We start from the raw sequence: 22,789 nt of genomic DNA on the forward strand, positions 1-22,789 counted from the left end.
CCCATCTGATCATTTAAAAATTCATATGATTCTTTCACAGCTCAGCAGTGTTGTTGCTGGATACCTTCTCCATTTGAATCCTAATGCTGTCAGTGAAATAACAAGGCAAATGTGCCCTACACTATTTCAGTAGCTTGTACAAGCAAAATCCTATTTCTTTCAACAGATGTACAAGAACTCCAGACTTCTTCCTGAGTTTGGGTTATACTAAGCCATGCTTTGAACCTTTGGAGTTTATTTCTTAAATACTTGGGTTTTTTGGGGTTTTTTTTGGTTTTTTTTTTTACAGTCAAAGAAACTGCCAATTTGTTTAAAGATCTCATCAGCACAAGGAAACTACATTAAATACATAAGTTGGGAGCACTTTAAAAGAACAGTGATGTACTTTAAAAGAATGTGATGTACTAATAAATCAGGGCAGGATCAATCTTGAAGTCTTTCAGTGTGCTTGCATCCTAGAAGAATTCAGCACTAATAAGTGAATAGGTAAGCGCTGAAAGAAACAAGCAAATTGTATATAATTAAAAGCATCTGACATTTTCATACAAAGTATTCATTTCTTAACAAATAATATAAAAAAGATGACAGCAGGTGGGAACAAAATAAAATGTCAGAAGGCTCAAGAGTTTTGAAAATGCTGGAATTTGGATATTATTATCACAACAATAAGGCATCCCTAAAAGGCCTGACTTATTTTTTTAAGGCAAAAGCCTACTTTCTTGAAATTAGGCACTTCTATTTAATTTTATACTGAACACTGAAAAGTACCCAATTCTACAAAGAGTTCAGCATTAAATTGGAAGTGAGGTCACTCGATTCTGATTGTCCTGTTGAGTCACTCATACACGGCTCTGATCTCTGACATTATTTGCTCTGTGTCATTTCCACATGTTTCCACATGGGCTTCCTCAGCTCACTGCAACACATGAAACTAAGCCAACAGCTGCATTTAGTTCACTTTGATGCCTTTCTAGAGAAGGTGATGAGGTACAGCAGAATTCACTCTGTGTTACTGCTTTTCATATTACCAGAATTCAATCACTGCCAATATGCCACTACAGGACAGAACCTCTACCAAAGTATCAACAGCAAAATTACTAAATATTTCCCTTTCTATGTTCTAAAAAATCTCAGTTATGCAAGAGAATGAAAATATTTATTATTTTAAATCTGAAATACTCTTCAGAAATTCTTTAGTAATAAAGGCATCACAGAAAACAAAGAATTGCTATTAGGGCAGCACTACTGTTCAAGAGCTGTTCAAGATTCCAGGAGTCTGAGTGCCCCTGTACTTATCTGGTGCTGCCACTGAGTTACTGTGCAAATGCACAAGTCACCTCCCTTCTTTCAGCCTATTTTTTTCTGTCCATACAATTGAGATGAAGTATCTTTCAGAGCAAATACCAGGACAACAAATATCCATAAAACAGATCAGTTATTATTATTTCAAAAATAATCTATTACGTTTGCATTTCTATGTCTAGTATTTTTTCTACATTTCGAGGTTCTGTATTGTATTTGGTTTTATACTATATTGAATAAAAGCTACACAGAGATAGCTACTGAATTTATGATCAATAGAAAACTGCAAATTTTGTCTCCCAGCCAATTCTATCAAATGATCCAGCACAACACATCAATAAAAAGCCCTGAATTGACGCTGTTTCCCTATTTCATGCCCTGTTTAAGTTCCCTGGGGATGACAGATTAATTTAATTCGTTTTACTGAACTGTCTAGTTGCTTTTATTGGCAAATCTACTCATAGGTTGAAATTTCTCTTGGGGTTAGCATTGTCCTACTGGTCCATTTTTAAAATAAAAGTGCATTCACTGTCACTTCTCATATAGTTCTCTGCTATGCTTTCTGCTGTGAAGACTGACATTTGTAAAGTGCCCCCACTGACACTTATATGGGAAGTTTAAAGCTGTTGTTTTTCCTAAATGTGGTTAATGTCAAAAGGAAGTAGACAGCCACAGTCAAATGGACTGTGAACTGAATATCTTGCCCAGCTTTCACAGGGGAATTAAGTTAATCTGAGCACAACACAGAATATGGCCCTGGCATGCCACCTGTAAGCACAGAAGTGATCAGTAACTTCCAAACTTCCTCCACTTGACAGTTTGTTCAGCACAGAAGCATCAAAACAACAGCACCAGGGTTAAGAAGTTTCAATCCAAGGTGTGGCTTGCTTAGATGGGTCTAATCAAGTTCCAGGGAGTTCAACACACTGCCAGGCAGTGGGAGGTGTAAGAAATACAGCAAAATTATCAGCAGGAATTGAATTAATTTAATCCTAGTGGTCAAATGCCCAGAACCATGGAAAAAATGCAAATCTTAACTTGGATCTGGGTAAGAATTTTGTTCATGTCAGCATTTTCCTATCCAGCTGAATGACCCCTAATCCTGTATTTTTAGAAGTGGGAGAGGAGTAATTCAAAATCTATATGAAAATTTTGAAGCTTGGACCATTTGGGGGTTTTTTTTCTGTATTTTTTGTACAAGGTCAAATGAGATATTTTATGCTCCAGTGAATTTCCCATTCTTCCTCTGAGTTTTAAAATATGAGCAGATGCTGCCTTCTGATTGTGAGCATCAAAGCTTTGCACCAGATTTCAAACATTCTCCCTAAGATTTGAAAGAGGCTTTTGTCCTCTGTGGCAATTTTTTCAAAAGTGGAGCTGGATAGATTTCCATGAGACTTTGCCCAAAGTTTTTCTAGAACGTGTGTAGCTTTGAACACACCACTCATTGACCACATCTGCAGAAATCTGTATCATCCACTCCTTTGTAAATTCAGCTCTTCTGAGGCTCCTGCAACTGCAAAGCTTTACAGTGAGTATGCAAGATTTCATCTTCCTGGACTCATGCTCTAATTTACTAAATTACATTTCCATGGGTTCACCAGCACTTTTGCCCATATATTCATCTTGTTAATATTATCCCCGTGACAAAAAACACACTTTGGATGCTCTAAATAGGAAAAATAAAGAGACTTAACTAGAATCTTGACCTAGCCCTCAAATGCCCATCCATTACAGAACCAATAAAAAAGGTTTTTAAAAAAATCTACTTACGGAGGAAGTACTCCTATAATTTTAAAATTTTATTTATTTAAGCTATATAGGTCATGTTCTGTTGGAGCAGTATGTTTTATAGGCTGAGGTCAGAGTTTCAAAAATATATTTACATATGTTTATCCATTTTCCATCAGATTTGTAGATGTGGATAAATAGTCTTACTGTAGGATTTACTTGTCAATTAGTCTATAAACTTTCATTTTCTCACTGCACCAAACACATTTTAAAAAACAGAGCCACTGGGATTTTTAGGAATACTAAAATCTGGAAGATTAAATTTCCATATCAAACACGTAGTTTTATGGTCCAGCTAAATTATAACGTATCTCTGTGCTAGTTAAACCAAACACACATCATGAAACCAATTACACAGAATTTAGAAAGACTCCAGATCTTGTTCTATGTGAACTAAGAGAGTATCTTTCCAAATAGCAGAAGGAAGAAGAGAAGTAATCAAAGGTAATATCTTACATTCGGATACAATAAAAAAACAACATTCTAAAAATGTGATTTTCTTGATTAGGATATAAGCAATTCTCAAAAAGCCAAATTGAAGTCAGGAATGTAAAAGTTCATTAATCCTGCTTCCCACATTCATAAGAATGAAACTACTCTCAGCAGAAGGTCCTAATGTGTTCACAGGCTATTTATAGCCTCAGAAGTTCTTTTTAGCTAGGCTAGAAGAGCCAAGGATGTTTGGGTCCTTCTACTCAAGATATATTCTTTACAGCTTCACTGTGTGTAAATTTAACATTTGAATAAAAATTTAAAAATCACTAGGGCATCAGATTCTTATGAGATACTTTCAAGAATAACATAGAAACTTCAGCTGAAAATATCCTTGCAATGCCAACTGCACATCTAGGATCAATTCATGCACAAGTGAAAATCACCTTCCGTAAATACGTTACTCTGTGAAATCAATGGGATCCAATTAGTTTTGTGTGTTTTCTGTTTCCAACATTATGACAGACAAAAATCTATCAGATGACAATGTATGTTTTATGCTTTAAGTAGAATTTTTGCAGGTCACTAGTTTATAATGCAAACCAGCATGTTGGGTACTTTTAAAGGAAAATGAAAGTGGGAGGAAAACAAGTTGAGCTGTTCAGTTCATACCATCATAAGAACCTGCATTCCTAAGCATTTGATTCAAGTAAAGCTCTACCTTTTATATGATTTTAGTGGCAAATGCCTGCAGTGACAGTGCAAGTGACTGAAATACACGCTGAGGCTTTTTGCAAGTAGCATCATGATATGCAGCATGCTTCTATGATAGGAGCTATCCCCAGTGTATCAATCATACATAAGAAGACCAGAACCGGATTTTCAATCCTCTTATCTCATCCCCCAGTGTCTCCTTTCTCTTCTATATTTTATAGGCAGGAGAGACAGAAAGTTGCCACAAGATTATTCCTGTGGTAGCTTCAGCTCCCCCACTGGTTTCCTGCTCAATGCTTGTGACTGGCACTTAGTTCTGCCTGAAGGATAAGGACAGGACAGACTTCTGAGTACCAATCAATGGGGCATGCCACATGCTGTAATTGAAAAATACAGTGCTTCTGCAATAGTATGAGGACATCACTTCAAGTGCAAAGCAGTGGTAAAGAGAACTGTGAGTAATATATAGCTTGCACTTATTTTTATGACACCTGTCTGAACATGGTTAAAAAATGTGAACCTGAGCTACAGAATTGGAATTCTTGTAACTCAGCAATGCTCAGATCAAGGTTAGCTCCACTTTTTACTTCATCTGCTGAGCGTGAGATCTTTTCAGCCTAATCATCTATCTGATGTCCTGCTGTACCTTCATCCAAGTTACCTGTTAGCTTGGCACAGGATGGGCCTGGTTGGAAGTGACCACAGTAAGTCACCTGGTCCAACCTCCCTTCCAAAGCAGGGTCAACCCAGAACACCTTGCACAAGATTGTATCCAGAGCAATCTTGAGAATGTCCGCTGAGGGAGACTCCACACCCTCTCTGGGCAATCCAGTGTTTGGTCACCTGCAAAGCAAATATCTTCTTCCTCATGTTCAGGTGGAACTCCTGTGCATCAGTTTCTGCCCATTGCCTCTTTTCCTATTGCTTGGCACCACTGAGAAAGGCCTGGCTCCATCCTCTGACACCCTCCTGTCACACACCTACAGCATTGATAAGGTCCCCTCTCATTCATCTCTTCTCAAGGCGGAACAGGCCAGACTGCCTCAGCCTTTCCTCCTAACTGAGATGCTCCAGCTCCTCAATAATCTCTGCAGCTCTCTGCTGGACCTGCTTGAGGAGCTCCAAGTCTCTCTTGCCCTGAGGAGCCCAGAACTGGACACAGAATTCCAGATGTGCCTCACCAGAGCTGAGCAGAGGGGCAGGATCGTTTCCCTCGGCCTGCTGGCAATGCTGCTCCAAATGCACCCCAGGATCCCATTGGCCTTCTTGGCCACTGCTGCTCTTGGACAGCTTGTGTTCCACCAGGACCCCCAGGTCCTTCTCCACAGAGCTGCTTTCCAAGAGCTCAGCCCCCAGCCTGTGCTGCTGCAGGGGGTTGTTCCTCCCCAGGAGCAGGACCTGCACCTGCCCTTGTTCAATTTCAGAAGGTCCCTCTCTGCCCTTCTCTCCAGCCTGTCCAGGCCCTTCTGAAGGGTTGCACAGCTCTCTGGGGAATGGGCCACTGCTCCTGGCTTTGTGTCTGCAGGAACTCGCTGAGGAGGCCTCTGCCCCTTCCTCCAAGTCAGTGATGAATTAGGTAAACCAGACTGGGCCCAGCATTGAACCCTGCGGGACACCACCAGTGACAGGGCCCCAGCCAGACCCTGTGAGCTGATCATGACCCTCAGGGATTTGCCACTCAGCCAGTTCTCAACCCACCTCACTGTCCATTAATCCAGCTCACCTGAGTTTGCCTACAAGGATTTTGTGAAGGACAGTGTTGAAAGCCTTGCTGAAATCAATTTAGACAATATCCACATCCCTCCAGGTAACTGTTTCATCACAGAATGCAATCACTTTTTAGAAGGCACAAGCACAGGCACAGCACAGCCATCTAGTGCCAGTAAAGCTGTAAAAGTACCCAAATTGCACACTTCTAATCTCAGGCCATCTCACACTATTAAGTACTTTCCTTAGGCTCTTCTTTTATGGAGACTTCTCAAGCAAAACACTGCAAGATGTACTTAGGAAACATCTATCCTTCCAAACAGTGCATGTTCCCCCCACCTCCCCAAAGCAAGCATAAATGGCTAACCACCTGTAGAGACACAGCAGCCTGGGAAACAATCTGTAGAAAGTTGTCCTTAAGGTTCCCACTGCTGAGAGGGAAAACAAAAGCTTCACAAGGATTTGCCTAAAGTCACAGAGCAGGTGAGTAAATACCACTGCTCGTCTTTTTATCTTTCCTTCTGTCTGTGGTATCTAACAGGAGATTTGGGAAATTACATACATACCTTTCAAAAGATATGTGAATGTACTTAGAAACTCCTCATAGGACTGCTCATGGCTATTAATAAATTGATCAAGGATGCTGTTCTTTAACAGTTGTTCTCCCATGATCATCCACACTTTGAGAGTCCAGTAGTATATCTGGTTTTGTAGGCTGCTCCTGCAATAGAAAGAAAAGAGCTATATATACCTGCAGGCAGAAAATAAATCAACAGAAAAGTCCCTAGTTCACATAGATGGGCACTAGAAAGTATACTTTTTTCTTCTCTCCTTGTGTAGTTCTATCTTGTCAGTGGAACTTTACTCAACATTTCTCCCAAATTTCACATGGACATAGAAATTTTAAGTACAAAAGGAGAAATTGTGATCATTTATGCTTGAAATTTATGACCTTGTGTAACATGGGCCACAGAAGAACCTTGGCTGTTCACTCCCTTAAGTTGTTCAGTCTTTCAAACCCTGCCTTCTTTGCAGAAACAGTGACACAAACAGCATGTTGTATTTAACAACCAGGACACAGCTATACATTCAAATTTTGGACTGAGTCCATCATCTTCAGGTGCACTGCTCACTGTACCATCAAAGCCACAAACTCAGATTTTGGACCACACATAAAATGACAATGACACACATCTGTGTGTGTGTCTGTGTGTGTGTCTGTGTGTGTGTATGCTGAGGCAGGACACAGGACAGGGACAGCATGCTGGAGCCAGACAGCCATGCAGGAACATGAGGATCACTCTTGAGAAGGGAACAAATGCTGAGAGCTGAAGGAAGGGAGCTCCACTCTCCAGTCACACAGCAATAGCTTTGCAGCCCACCTTCATCACCTAACCAGACTCTGCAGGTCCTGAACAGCCCTCGGTGAAGCATGCTGAAGTTAACCTTGCTCCTAACTCAAAAAATCTGTGTAAATGCATTTTAACAGCTGCATGACGCTAAACACTCACCCATATCACTCATTTTTCATACACATAGGTCCACACTAATAGAACCAGTTTGCACACGTAAACCTGATCAAGGAACGCATTATACACAAAATGCTCGATTTGCATGTGCTCCTCTGTCTCCTCTCCTGATTTATCACAACACTAAGAGGTGGATTTTGGGCAAGAAAGCTTAATTCTTTAGTAAAACTTCAATAATACTAAGGAAAGACTGCCAACCTGATACTGAAGTGAAATAAGATTGAAAAATAATTGTTTGGAGACCAGAAAGAAAATAAAGCATGACTTCTAACATAAAGCTCTAATTTTGTTGCATTGCCTACTTCCAAGGAAGACTAATGTTCTGAAGATATCAGAATACATGCATACCCATATGACCTAAAGTTTAAGTTTTCTACTGTTTTACAAAATCCAACCATTATTAATCTCTCTGTGGACTGACAAAGCAGAATAAAACTCAGCAGACTCTCAAAGTTGTTTATGTCTATTACAGGGCTTTGAGAGACAAGCAGTGCCTTCTATTCCTCATTATGGTTATTAAAATCATTACCTGAAATAGTGCTGTGATTTGTAAGGCTATTGTAAAAGAAAAAATGTATATATCTACTAATCAATAAAAAGTTAATAACTTTGTTCTTCTTTTAAGTCTGGTGTCTCAGATCTCCAGCTCCCTTAAAAACACTAACAAATTAAACTTAAAAACATTTCCATAAGGAAGAGAAAACAAATACTATTCCCACTAACAGATTAAAAAAACAAGTCACCAGGAATTTAAATGATTTAAAAACAAGTTAGTGGAGGGCTGACAGCCAAGCTTACATTAATTCACTCTCAAACGCTCCAGGAAACTAGAAAATTAATATGCATTTTGGGGGCATAATCATATCCTGCCATCTGCATGGCAGCTTTCTCTGTGAAAGCCATGCTCTGCAGCCACCAGATCATCAGCCTGAGATTCAGCACCCAGACCAGGTGGTATCAAAAATCATGTATTTCAATTCTTACTCTGCTGTGCAGCTTCTACTTCCTACAGAATGTGGGAAACTTCACTTCAGATATTCCCTTGCACAGCTGTTATTGAGGTCTACAGAATCATCTCCTCACGGAGAGCAAAAACCAGCCAGGTCCTAATGAAAGCCTAGGTTCTGTCAGAAAAACAGCCACTTTCCCAGACAACAGAGGAGAGACTGGCAGCCAGAACTACCTGTTCCCGGCTTGCAATCATTTTCCAGAACTGTTGGTGCTGTAGCATGGCCCTAAATAACAGCAAGTGCAGATGATTGTATGGGGGGAATATCTACTATCCCTGAAACTGAACATGTGCTTAGGATGGGTGGTACTAGAAGGGTGTTCAAAAATTTATCTCAACCCATCAAGGCTTTGGTATTTTTTTCATTTTCATTCCACTTTGTTTTCTGCTGCTTCCCACCTACTTTATTCCAGAGTCTCTCTTAAATGATCACCACACTGTGTCAGCCACAGAAAAGTTTTGAGAGGAGAACAGCTGAAACCAGGCTGACCAGAAGGCTCTCACCTTTGCTAAGGAGCCAACCAGTAGTTTCTACAAAATTAAAAGGCTTCAGCAAACACCCAATTCACAGCCTCAAGGCAATGACTCCTTTAAACTATCCTGAAAAAATGAAAAAATACACAGTAATGGATTGGAATCCTCCACCATTTAAAAAGTTGATACAATGACACTTCAAGGAATGAAATTACTGCATTGTTCTGGTAAAGAATAGATACTACTAAAATCAAAAACTTATCTTCTTTTTTCCCCAAAGGAATCAAACTAACTTGGAAGTGTCAAGGAAAGTAAAGCAAGGGTATCTGATCCTTTCTTTGTGCTGGCTTTGGATACTTTTAGAATCAAATATCAGTAAGTGATGCATTCAAGCAGCAACTATGCTTTCTTCTTTTTGCATTTCACTCCTGCTCATCCATCCAAATAAATGAGGTTTCTTGAGGCAATCACTCATTAAGCCTTGCTGATCATTAGCAGATTGTGCAAAATCAATTTTATTTCTCAAAACACAGTCTTCTTTCAAGCAGTTTAAGACAAATCAGAAATCTCTGCATTAAATCAAAGAGGCAGGTCAAGTGAGTACTAGCATGATTTCAATTATACAGTGATTAATTCTATTAACACAAAATGTGCTGGAATATAAACTTCCTGGTTTATGTTGCATTTTTAAGTGTTTTATGTTTGTTTAAAATACAATAGAGGCAATGAAAGAAAAATCAAGATTATGAATTTTTTAAGGAAAGAGCAGTAAAGCTAATTGTCTCTACAAACATAATAAAATCTTATGTAATGTAATTTTTCAGGGAAAAAGAACCAACTTCACTAGCACTTCTGGCATAGGTTCAAGTCAGATTTTCACAATATGGATTTGCCCTCCTAGAAGTCATTCTCAATTTCAAAAAAAGGCTGATTAATAAATGGGTTTTTTTAATAGTTCACCCATAGATTCAGAAAAAATATCAACTAGGTACATGTGTTATCAGGATTTTATAATTATGTCCACAAAAATCAGATTGAACATTGAAATACACTATTTTTAAATCTTATACTCTTTTGCCACTGGAAAATGCCGCATCTTTTTTCCCTACAGAGCTATAACAGTAACTACACTTTTAACAAAATTGTTGCAGCAATGAAGAATGAGGGAGCAGCACTGCAAAAAGAATGAGATTTTAGCAGACTAGTGCACTCAGAATCAATTTAAGTCTATCTAAGTTCTGGCTGCTCCCAAAAAGGCCACCACCACCCCCACTTCCTCTTCACCTCCTGGTCACCACTCCAGTCCATCTCTTGGGCAGACAAAATCAACCACTAATACAAAATAAACCACCAACACAAAACCTGGGAGTAAACAGAGCAAATGCATACAATATTCTGTTTTAAAGATATATTCTCCGATCCGATCTGCCTTTCAGCTGTTCAACCACGACTGCCTATACGAGGGGACAGTGTGAGCAAGGGAAGGATGCAGGATTGCCCCTTTGGCAGCTTGTCATAGCTGCTTATGCAACCCAGAAAGCGCAGCCTCCTCAGGAACACCCTCACAAATGGCCCAGAAAGCTGTGCCTCCTCCATGCTGCAAAAGCAGCTGCCAGCAGGGCACTCCTACACCCACCGCGCTGAGCTGGAGCCTGCAGTGCACATCATCAGCCCCCACGGCGCAAAGAGGCAGGCAAAGCTGGAACTCAAGCCTGTCCTTAACAAATGCTTGTGGTTAGCTATGCACCGTGGCTGCTGCCTTAACAAACATCCCAGGATGGTGCTTTAAAAGTAGGCCAGGTGAAAGGTGTGATTCTGGGAATTCCTGCTTGAGAAAGACATAAAACATTTTGAGTCAAGCAGTTACCCATTTTCCTGCAGGCAGAAAACTGCCTCCTTCTTGTCTAGACATCTGCACACCTACACTTGCAGAAGAAAGCCCTCCCTGCTCTACTGTCCTGCCCTACTTTTCTCCCTCCTCCTCCCTGCTACCACCACCTGTGGGGAGGCAGAGCTCCAGGAGCAAACACAGAGGCACCGAGTTCTGGCCACAAGCAGGTGCAGGTCAACCCAGCTGGAGGAAAAAACTGAAAGGTACGAAGGACAAAAACTTTCAGATGAAGTTCCTTCCAACATCTCTCAATTCAATGTGATCTACACAGTTAATCCTGTTAAAATCAACTGGATGTTTGCCATTGCCTTCAGCAGGAGGCCTTAAGGGCACACACTTAATGCATCAGCAATTTGTGGGGATGGGAGCTGCATCTGCTTTCCTGAGTGCATTACTGAGCCTGAGAGCTGACCTCTAGATGGACAAAAACATGTGCCTCTCATGCCCAGCTCATATGAGCTTTTAAAGGATATATCCATGGGCTTTAATTGCAAGCAAGCATATTGATCCTTTTGGATTTCAGTGCTATTATGCCAGTGCCATACCTGAGCAGAATTTTTTTTTATGAATTTCCAATGGCTTCAAGAGTACTGCTCCCTTTAAAGATAACCTGGAAGCCCATGGCAAGAGTAACATTTCATCCAAACTGCAGCAGCCACTGCCCCCTGGAATGTGATTGCCCAGCATCTGACAGTCAAAGCACAGCTGGATTCAGTCACATATTTTAGATAAGCCCTCCAAATAAAGCCCTCTCCCTCACAAGTTAAATACTGTTTACTGTCAGTTTTAGATGAGACAGAAAATTGAAGACTGTAGGATGCTGGACTCCCTGTGCCCTTTTTTTACAGGTTTCAGCCTGTGGGTCCTGGCTAAGTATCCAGCACATTTGCATTCTGGCTGGCAAACCCTACACAAATGAGTAAGGCAGCTTTCCCTTTCCCTGCTGAGCTGGAGTGCATTACTGCAACCCACAGGAAGCCAGCTACATTTCAGCTCAGAGATGACTGTGTTTTACTGGCAGAAAATATGCTGAAAAGCCTGGAAATATCTCAATGCAATTTGGAATGATTTGGGATGAAGAAGACACAAACAACAAATTATTTTAAGAAATTAATTGTAGAAGAAGAAAATCAAGTGAAATAAAGCATTTCCATAACAGTGAGCAATCTGCTGAAAATATACTAGCTCTGTCTGTGTTATTAAAACAGAAATTGTGAAAGAAAAGTCTATTTATTCCTTTTCACATGGGTTCTTTGCCAGTTAAATTCAGGATGGAAGTCTTCTTGCTATGACCAGGACAGTTTTCAACATAATTTGCCTACCATGTAGTTACATTAATCTGAAGCTATTTGCTGCAGCTTCTCCAAAGCACTTTGTCACTGACAGTCAGAGACCAGCTTGGACAGACCATGTCCTCATCCAACAATGGCACGCTGTTGTCACCAAAAAAATTTAATTTCTCCATCTTCTCAACTACAGTAACTGGAAAAAGAATTTCTAAAGATAAGGCATGTCAACTGGTAGAAAAAGTATAAAATTAATGTAAAATATTAAAGTGACACAACTGGGGACTAGATTTTTCACTTAAATGTTTGTTGGGTTTTGGTGGGTTTTTTTTTTGTTTTTTTTTTTTTGCTGGTAGATCTTTGACCACAGACCCAAACAAGAGTCAAAATACATCAAACACTTAGATAAAAAGCTGTTGAGTTGGCCCTACTGAAAATACAAACAAATGTGATCTGAAAGCCCTCAACTTTGGGGAAAGTTCTTCAGCATTCAACTCTGCGCTACAATTTCCTTTTATCTTTGTTTCAGAAGAAAAGGCCCATATGGATGCTACAGGGCACAATGCCTTAGCACTGCCTTAGCACTCCTATTTCAGATGAAAAACATCACCACATCCTATCTGCATTACAGTTATTCAGTGTCTCAAGACAATTTTCACAAACATTTGGTGTGTTTGCTTTGCTGTACTAATCAAATTCCATTTCAAGTTCCTTCTATTTCTATTCTCACAGCAGTTTCAAATGGGAGTTGAGATATTTCTAAAATACTGTGCAGCAGATGTTGTAACTCAGGAGTGGGTAAAGTAGGGCCAGGAAAACAAAAGCAGGGAGCTATGAAGAGTAAATTGTTTTCCAGGTTTTTCTGTTTATTTGTTGTGCTGTGTTATGCAAGTGGCTTATCCTCTGTGCCCCAGCACTGCTAGCTGTTGAAAGGATATGTTCCCAGTGGACTTCCCAGCCTCTCATTATTTATTTGGTGCTGGAGAAAAGCACTGTGAAACTGATGAAAAATGCCACAGAAGGGTGCAAAGTTTTATTAGTCTTTCAAGGTCTGATCAGAAGGCCACCGAAGGAGAAAAAAAGACATTTCTAATTACTTCAGTGGACTTTGAGTTGGACTTTTTAGTCAGCCTTCACTCAGCGAACTGCATGCATTTGTCATTTCCTTTGCTCTGTTTCAATGTCATTGCCTGCTTGCAGCAGAGCACTCCTGGGGAAAGTAGTATGCCAACCAGCAAGAACTGTTTTCTTTTACTACCTATTGAAATTATTTTTTAACTCAACATTTATTTTAAATTACGCTTTAAAATGGCACTGAAAAATTCTGAAGATGATCACAAGGTTAATAGGTGTAACAGAGTAAAAAAACTCAACCCTAAACAAGCGTATGCTGCAGATATTTACAACCTAAGAGGCACCTGCTGTCACTCTGAGCTTCTTCCACAGCAAAGAGTTAAAGCTTCTGGAGACTGGTGGGTTTCTTGTTGTGCCATCTGAAGAGAGGAGAGGAAAGGAAACAACCCAGTCACAGCTAGTTAGCCACAGTAGATCGAGTTCTCAGAGCACATCTGCAAATTAAGCAGATAGAATCCCCTCCATCAGGCTGTCTCTGCATGCCACGAGCCCCCTGGGCTGTCACAGAAGATTCCTCACATTGCTCACATTTGAATCCCAATTACACAGAAAGATTACAGAGGACGCAAAAAACTGCTATCAGCCAGGTACGTCTGAATTACTGCTTTGCTCAAAGCAAACTTGGTTGGTACACTTAGAAAATGTTTTGAGAAATACTATATAAAAAATTTCCTTCCTTAAGCTTCTTTATGGAGGACTTCAAACTTCTGTGTGTGTCTGGATATGATTTTGATTGTGGACAATTTGGAAACAGCACTTGCTTTTCAGGGGTACGCTTTTCCATTCTGGAAATGAAAAAACAGATCTATCAAAGGGAAAAAACCACAACACTGCAAAATCAATTTAATTCTATACTAGGTACCTGTGTTCTCATCAAAATAACTGCAAACTAATTAATGGTCAGCAATGGGTGTTTGCCAGCTAAGACTCCATAATATCCTGCATTTCATTCTCTCAGTGTCCAATCAGTACAGCTCAAATATCTTATTTTTGTATAAATGAGAAAAGGTTCTTTGTGTTTGCTACAGTTCATAAGATCAACTCATTAGTCATTCATTATTTTGCAGCATTCAAATTACTGTGAAATTACTACAAATAATACTTTCAATGCTGAAAAATATGAGATGTCACACTAAACAGCAGCACTGATTAGTCATTGTTCTCCTGATTAAAATGTTTTTGTTGCCTAACTAACAGGTAACAGGCAAAGCACATAGGTGAACAAACCATTTCTGGGTAGGGTCAAAGAGGACAGTAACTAATAAACACAATCTGTGAGTGACTCAGTGCCTAAACACTGTCATCTAGAGACATTTCATAAACCCTAATTTTACCAGGATCTAGGACACAGAACAATGGCAGACTTGCTTCCCTAGGAGAAGGCTGAAGACAAGGAAGACTATCCAAAGGTATATGAAACGTCAGCTGCTGTTTAGGTCACTCATGCTACCCTTTGCCTCTAAAAGATGTTCCTCCTGTAATTCTCTGTGACCACCTAATAGGGTTTCTGAAATGGTACATCACCCAAAATTATAACTATATCCATCTATTTCCATAGTAAGCACATTTCAAACTACATTAGCTACTGTTTTTAAAAAACACCTTCTGTCTTCATCTGATCCTTCTATAAATGTATTTCCCAATGCATCCATCAACATCTGAATTCCTTATGATCTCTTCTTGCCATATAAACAACTCTTATCTGAAAAGTCTGCTCAAAATACTGTTTGATTTTAAAATACACAGGGAGAATATTAGTTTTTCTCTTTCTGTTCACTTAGTTTCTAGCTCGGGTGTCTACTGCTTCCCAAATAGGGGGCTTATAAAAGTAGTGCTGAGATTCTCATTTATTTGTATAATCTTTACAGCTTAACCTTCTATAAAAACACCAAATATGATGAAGTATGACTCAAGTCATCATAACTGGCAATTGTTTATTAACTCCCCCTCCTTTCTTATTTGTCTTTACTCATTGTAGTGTCTCTCTCTCAGTATCCTGTGTTGTACCACAACAAAGGCATTTGTCTGTTTATCTCTGCACCAGCTGTAATGCTAATCCAACTTCAGTTTTGAGCATAAAGCCACAAAAAAGCACTTTAAACTCTTTGTTTATAAGGTTAGATCTTTTGGGTTCCTCAAAGCTGTTCAGGGTTAGATGAGCCATGGCCCAAAGGAATCAGTGGTATTGGAAGGTTAGAGTTGGAGGTCAGCATAGCCAGAGAGCAACCACACTGTATTGACACACTGTAATTAGCAGGAAAATACATGGAAACCCAAAGCAATTCCAGGCAGTGTCTAAGAGCTACTTCTGTCCAAAAATCTCAGATAAACATTCCTTCCATTACATACTGAACTGCTTGCTTATGTAAAGTTCAAGAAATATTAAGAGACAACAAGGAAATGTGTTTAAGTCTTCTTAACCAGTATTTTCTGTATGTCTATCAATCAAATAATTTTCACTGATCTTTTCTCCACTCTATATCTGCAGACTCTTCAGACAGAGAACTCTTCAGAAGTGAGTACTACTCAATATCTGGGAAATAGTTTGTGACATTGTGGACACTAACAATTGCCCTATATGGAGATTCCTTAAGTATATGTAAAAATATAAGATGCGTACCAATATGTCAATTAAATTGTTGGCCACTTTTAGTACTCTCGTTAGACTTCTAATATAAACCAGCAGTCAAATGTAGAACAGGAGAGGTAGAAGATAAAGAAGTCTAATTTTGTCATATAGAACAGAAATTTTCTTATGGCATCTTCAGTATGGAAGACATTTATTTTTCTAAAGATCCTTAAAACCAAAGGAGCTAAGTAACCAGACAGTACGGAAGAAGAGAAAAATTACATCTAATCAAGTAAACCTAGCTTAGTGCAAGCTCCTCTGATGATGCCATTTTTGAATGCTCGTAAGAAACAAGCAGCAGATTCCTGTTTAGCATATCACCTGAAGGTAAATAAATTCATAAGTCTTTCTTTATGCATAATAAGGACACAACCTGCAGTGTATACTGACATGCTCAGAAAAGGGTTCACTAATTTAATTAACTTATAACCGAACTTCACCCACAGTGCAGTACTTCTGAAAAGAAATCTAAATGTAGAAAAAACTAGCACCGTCAGGGCAGAAGCATTAGGCTATACAGTGAACAGAACTCAACCACGATCTCTGGATGATTCCACAAGGTAAGACAGCAATTCCATTGATTGTTTTTCAAACAGACTCAGGAATGGCTAAGCCTACCCTGTCTGTGTGCTCTGGCCTGAAAACACCTCACATTTGAAAAACATTCCATGGCAGGTCCCTATTTTAACACAGCAGTTCCCACACCAGGGAATGCAGGCAGGCAGTGCAGCAATATGGTACAACATGGCAATTGATGCAGTGTCATCAGTTTCCGTGTTTTTACAGCAACTCTTCTTCTACACAACATTGTTCAGATCCCCCCAGGTTTTGATGTCACGTAACTAGAGGCTATCAATCCTTCCTTAAAAAAGAAACCCTATGTGTCTTGGTTTTGTTGTCACAGAAAAATGAAAAGCAGCAAGGAAAATACAAATCCTAAAACTTTCAAAAAAAAGTGGAATTACATTTTTAAATGTAAGATTTAGTGGGTTTTTTTTCTAATATTTTGTTCACATCTGTAAATTCTGGGGATTTGGCAAAGGCTGGGACAGAGAACTTGAACATTTACTAAAGAGCATCAGTCTACTGCCACCAAAGCCACGGCCAATGAATCAGCCAGTTATTTCCCTCCCTGGTGTCTGTGCTCTCCAAAGCTCTTTCACAGTCAATATCCAGGCTGATTACATAAACTCCTTTCAGTCTTCAAACAAACAGGTTTATGAGAGCATGAGACACCCCTTGAAGCCCACTCATGAAAGCCTGAGCACAGCGCACCGATGACAGGCAGAGGATTCGCGCCCCCCGAAGCCCCAGCGGGACTCGCAAGCCCGAGACCCCGACCGGGCTGCTCAGCACAAGCTGAGATTCACCTCGGCCCTGCAGCCCCAGCCAGCCCTGCATGGCTGCACAGACAGCGGGCACCTCCCCCTTCTAAACGCAATCAACAAATCCTGACGTTTTCTTGTAAACAAAACATGCAGTCTCAAGTTTCCGTGCACGCCGCTCCTCCAGCCCGCTGGCTGCGGGGCCTGGGGCAGGCTCCCGGTCCGGAGGCCCCTGCCGTCCCGAGCGAGCCCGAGCCCCGCCGGACGAGGCTCCTGCACTCGGGGGCCCGGGGCTGCGGCAGCCGGGAGGCTCCAGCCCGGCATCCCCGGCCGCCTCGGGGCGACAGACGGGCAGGAAATCCCGGCTTGCGGCATCTCCGGCGCCGCTCCCTCCGCCCCGGGCGTGCCCGGGCCGAGCCCCGCCGGCAGCAGACAGGCCCGGCGCCGCGGCCGCACTCACCGCCGCCCGCTCGCTGAGCCCGCCGGTCTCGATTCCCCACGGCCGCGACAAGGAAGCGGCGGCCGGGCCGGGCCGGGCCGGGCACCCGGCGGGAACTACCGGCCCCAGCAGCCCACGGGCCCGCGTTCCCCTGGGAGCGGCCGCGCCCGCCCCGGGAAGCAGCGCCGTGTGTGGGCTCCGTGTGCCGACAGCCCGTGTTGAGCACAAAATCCCCAAAATACCGCGGAAATGGTGCACGCCTGGTGCTTGACTCATGTTTTGAGACGCAGAAAAGCGTGTCTGTGTGGGTTTCAGAAGTGAACTGCAGCGCGATTTCCATAGGATTTATTCAAGCTGTGTTAAATAATTGTGATAGGATCTAATCACAGTAATTGTGATAGGATCTAATTGATCTGTTTTGTTTCTTTTATTTTCTCAGCCACAATATGGCCCAGTCAACAGACAGAATGTCCCTGCAGATGGTATCCACCGTCAGTAACTCATCCTTGGTTCAGCCGGGCTTCTCTCTCCTGAATTTTGAGGGGCATGTTTTCTTTTTTGGTCAGAAAGGATGGCCAAAGAGATCCTGCCCCACTGGTGTTTTCCTTCTCGATATAAAGCAGAATGAGCTCAAAATGAAACCTGTCTTCTTCTCCAAAGACTCATGTTACCTTCCCCCTCTCCGCTACCCTGCTCTTTGCTCGCTCAGAAGCGATGCAAGGGCTGATGAGTACCAGTACATCATCCATGGTGGTAAAACACCTAACAATGACCTTTCTGATAAGATTTACTTTATAAGTTTGGTTAGCAAAACTAGCAAGAAAATGACATTCCAATGCATTGAGAAGGACCTGGGTGGAGATGTGCCTGAAGCTAGATATGGGCATACAATTAACGTAGTTCACAGCCGGGGGAAAAGCATAAGTGTTCTCTTTGGAGGGAGGTCATATACTCCTCTTGCACAGAGAACCACTGAAACATGGAACAGTGTAGTCGACTGTTTGCCATCTGTGTTTCTCATTGATTTTGAGTTTGGATGCTGTACATCATACATGCTTCCAGAGCTTCAAGATGGACTTTCTTTCCACGTTTCAATTGCCAAAGATGATACAATCTACATCTTGGGAGGCCACTCACTTCAAAATAACACCAGGCCCACCAACTTGTACAAGCTAAAAATTGATCTGCCCCTGGGCAGCCCGGCTGTGACCTGCACCGTCCTGTCAGGGGGGATATCAGTGTCAAGTGCTATAGTGACCCAGATCAGTGACACTGAATTTGTCCTTGTTGGTGGCTACCTCTCAGACAACCAGAAACGACTGGCATGTAACACCATAGTTCTGGAGGATAATAAGATAGAGATTGTTGAAAATGTGGGCCCAGAGTGGACACCAGATATTAAACACTGCAGAATGTGGTTTGGCTGTGATATGGGTGAAGGGTCTGTTTTGCTGGGCATTCCAGGGGCCAACAAACAAATAATCCCAGATGCAAACTACTTCTACATTTTGAGATGCAAAGGAGCAGAAGAGGACAAGGAAGAAGAAGTGATGACACAAACTTGCAGTCAGACATCAAGTGAAGACCCTGGAGACTCCACTCCATTTGAAGATTCGGAGGAGTTTTGTTTTAGTGCTGAAGCCAATAGCTTTGATGCTGACGATGCTGATACTTACAATGAAGATGACGAAGAAGATGAGTCAGAAACAGGCTACTGGATCACCTGTTGTGCCAGTTGCAATATTGACATCAACACCTGGGTCCCTTTCTATTCAACAGAGCTCAACAAGCCTGCAATGATCCTGTGCTCCAGTGGGGCTGGCCACTGGGTCCACGCACAGTGTATGGATCTCTCAGAGACCATGCTTCTACGTCTCTCAGAAGCAAATGTCAAGTATTTCTGCAACAAGCACATTGACCTTAATAAAGGGCTACAAACTCCCCAAAAGGTGGCGTGCCTGAAAAAGCCACCCATGAAACCATTGCGCAAAAAGAAACCCGTGAAGTTATCAACATCAGCGAAAAAGTCCTTCCTTCGGAGACTCTTTGAATAGATTTACACTGCTGATTTGTATTCACCTGGGAGGAAATGAAATCACAGGCAAAGGCAACAATGGTTGAAGCAATGTGGGTTATTGGAGCTTGAAGAGATCGTCTTATTTCAGTTATCTCAATGTTTTTGTTACATTTCAAAGCACATGAAATTTTTCTGTATCTTATGTGTATTTTTGTAATACCCAGACAGGGACCCCCATCTTGAAGAGCACTGTGCAAACACACAGCCAGACGCTGGTAAACTGTGTGCTGAATTTTGTGCTATAACTGAATTTTATGCTATAACTTACTCCCCAGTAAGTTTAATGGAATTGCTGGTAGGGTAGGACATTGTCCCATGTAGTCAGTGCTGTTACCATCTGTCCCTTAAGAACATTATATTGCCCATTTAAATTTTTTATCTTAGTCAGTAGTTCTAGAAATATTTGACCTAATTTATAGCTGCATTACTCTAGTTTTATGTTGGTGTAATGAAATAAAATGAGACTAATTATTCTGGTTTTAAACAAAAGTAGTGGTTTTAAGTCTCTTGTGTCAGAAATAATGAAATATTCAGATACTGAGGGTCAGTTTTCTTCAGGGACTTCCATTATGGAAGGCTTACATATGAAGCATTTAATTCTGGATAATTAATTTTTTATTTTTAGAGTTATGGAATGATTATATGTCAGTTTTGGCTACTGTTGAGGAATATCATCCAACAGTAAAAATTAAATTGCTTTTTTTAAACTACTGTGTTCATCAACTGCTCTTTATGTTTGTATTTTTTAAAATTTAGTAAGATAATAAAGTTTATAATGAAAATTACTGTGGTTTTTTTCATGTATTCATGGGTAAATCAAATGCTGTAAATACTGAAGTTTACAAAAGGACAGCAAATATGCTTGGGAGGTCCATACAAGGCCTGATGAGGGATCTAGCTTGACAGCCACCCCATGCTGTGAGCTCCCATTGACTTCAGAAAAAATTCCTTCTGATGAGCAGGACTTTTATCCAGGACTCCAAGTCCTTCACTGCCCATTTCTTTCTCAGCTTTCCCAGGGTGACTGTGTAGAGTGTGAAAGCTTAGAAGTGCAAACTGTAGCTCAGAGGGATTCATTGAGCCAGTGGAGCATTGTGAGGGTAGAAACAAATGCAGTTGGCTTCTCAAAACATGAGGAGAAGATTGGACTCAGATTGGAAAGGACAGTGTCAAGGTTGAATAGCCCTAGAGTTTACTAAGATTTTTGTGGATTCTTTTATTGGCTGTTTGTGAAGCCTCATCATTCTTGACGTTATTTTTTATTTTTGTTTCTGCTCTAAACAGCTTTTCAGAAAATCAATACCAGCAGCTCAACATTTGTGAGCCAACAATAATAGCTCAGTATTCACAGTCCAACTCTCATGCTGGATCCCTGAATAAAAAAGAAAAACAGGAGCAGCTGTCAGCTATTTGATCACTATGTGCAGACCCTGAGCAGCCACTCCTTTACAAAGCAGTGTGTGGAGCACAGAATTCCTGTCAACACAAGACTTGTCTGCACAGTACTCCCCTTAAAACCTTAGCACCCCAAGTGAACAGCAAAGAAGAGTAAAGGGCAACTGTACAAAGTTTTCTTTTACAAACTTTTCATGTGCTGAGGGACCTTAAAGTTTGGATTGAGCTTCTGAAGGGGAAGTATATCACCCTGACTGCCCTCTCTACAGACTGTATATGGGTATAAATTCATGGATTTCAATACCATCTTCCCTTTTCCTTTGTTATGTTAGTTTATGTAAGCTCAGAGTATGTAGTGCTATATGTTTTTCTAAAGAGTAAGTTAATATCATGCAAAGTCCCTTCAAACTGATGAAATTAAATAGTCAATGTCCCCTTTTGAAGGTTAGTCATAGGTCTTAGAGAGCTGAATTGTCATTAAAAGATATCTTCATCATGCACTTGTTTACATCAACCAAAAAAATCCACACCTACATTAAAGCCACATCATCTCAACACAAACAAAAAGGGGCAATATACTCACACAAAAAACCTCCCCCCTTGCCACTTTGCCGTTTTGCAGCAACAAAGGGATCCCCACAATTGCTGGGCTACCTATAATTATTGAGTTCCCTGGCAATACCCAGTCTGAGTTTTTGCCTGTTACCTCTCTCAGTTACTGTCATTACCTTAAGTTCCTTGGACAGCACACTGTATGACAAATTTGTCTGCTAGTGCAGACAAATAAAAAAAATGGAAATATTTTGTGATGGGAAAGCTCAACGCTGGCCTAGCAGAAGTGACATGTGGCCTGAGATAAAGCCTTGTGGCTCAGGCACTGGTGGTGTGGTTGCAGCATGCTGGGAGCAACTCTGAATTTCCAGAACTGACTCCTGCAGCTGCAGTGACTCCCTGAATCCCTGGGAGCACAAGCACACATTGTGGTTCTTACCTGAGCTGTTGTTCCTTACTTAACACTGTGGCTATGAAAAAAGCAATTCACAGTCAGACTTTATGTTATACCTCGCTGGGCCCATAGCATAAGTGTACCGTGTATTTGAGCTGGTTTTTTTTAAATGTATGGTTTATTTGAGTAGGAGGGGAAAATTGCTTGGTTAAAGCATGTCCCAGCTTCACAGTGAAAGGCTGTACCAGCAGCATTAAATCACATCTCAGAGGCTGTAGCTACTGCAGGAGAAAGAAGTTGTAAGTAAAACAGAAAATATTTGAAAGGACTTGAACATAAAGAGATACACAAACTTCAGCCTGTGAAGAAGACACTTGACATAGCACTCAAGACTGCAGAAAGCACCTAATTTCCTGAGCCAGGTACTCCAAAAGCATTCATTGTCTTCAAAACCAGCTAATCAATACAAGATGTTTCTTGCTCAGGCAGGTTAGAATTAACAGATAAGATGAAGTAGATTTAAGTGCAGAAGTAAATCTCTATTGTATCTGCATCCAATTGACCTGTGTGTTTTGTAACCACAGTAAGCAGCATCATGATTCCCAGACACATTTTAGTAACACTGTATTGCTATTATCAGCTTCTATGAGAAGAATATATGGATTTTACTGCTATTGAAAGGTGCTTGGACCTTGAAGTACCTGATTAA

General features: G+C 41.0%; 2 protein-coding genes across 7 annotated transcripts in view; one reads left to right on the forward strand and one right to left on the reverse strand.

Moving 5' to 3' along the window:
• Nucleotides 1-17,841, reverse strand: part of IFTAP (intraflagellar transport associated protein) — a 39,061-nt gene extending 21,220 nt beyond the window's left edge. Inside the window, exons 1-2 of one of the 6 annotated variants that reach the window (XM_064715331.1) lie at nt 17,684-17,841; nt 6,513-6,667 (exon numbers count right to left, since the gene is read on the reverse strand). In XM_064715331.1, coding sequence (XP_064571401.1) covers nt 6,513-6,621 — 109 coding nt within the window. In that variant the 5' untranslated portion in view covers nt 6,622-6,667; nt 17,684-17,841. Of the gene's footprint in view, nt 1-6,512; nt 6,668-8,988; nt 9,008-10,825; nt 10,937-11,394; nt 11,415-13,553; nt 13,649-17,683 lie in introns of those variants that run through there. The other 5 variants (XM_064715336.1, XM_064715332.1, XM_064715335.1 and 2 more) reach the window with 5 other exon arrangements.
• A 231-nt stretch (nt 17,842-18,072) lies between these two features.
• RAG2 (recombination activating 2) lies at nt 18,073-19,794 on the forward strand. Its single transcript, XM_064714816.1, has one exon. It carries the CDS (start codon nt 18,109-18,111, stop codon nt 19,714-19,716), a length of 1,608 nt encoding a protein of 535 aa, XP_064570886.1. The 5' UTR covers nt 18,073-18,108; the 3' UTR covers nt 19,717-19,794.
• Nucleotides 19,795-22,789: the final 2,995 nt, after the last annotated feature.

This window comes from Zonotrichia leucophrys, chromosome 5 (genome assembly GCF_028769735.1).
Source record: "Zonotrichia leucophrys gambelii isolate GWCS_2022_RI chromosome 5, RI_Zleu_2.0, whole genome shotgun sequence".
Lineage (NCBI taxonomy): Eukaryota > Metazoa > Chordata > Aves > Passeriformes > Passerellidae > Zonotrichia > Zonotrichia leucophrys.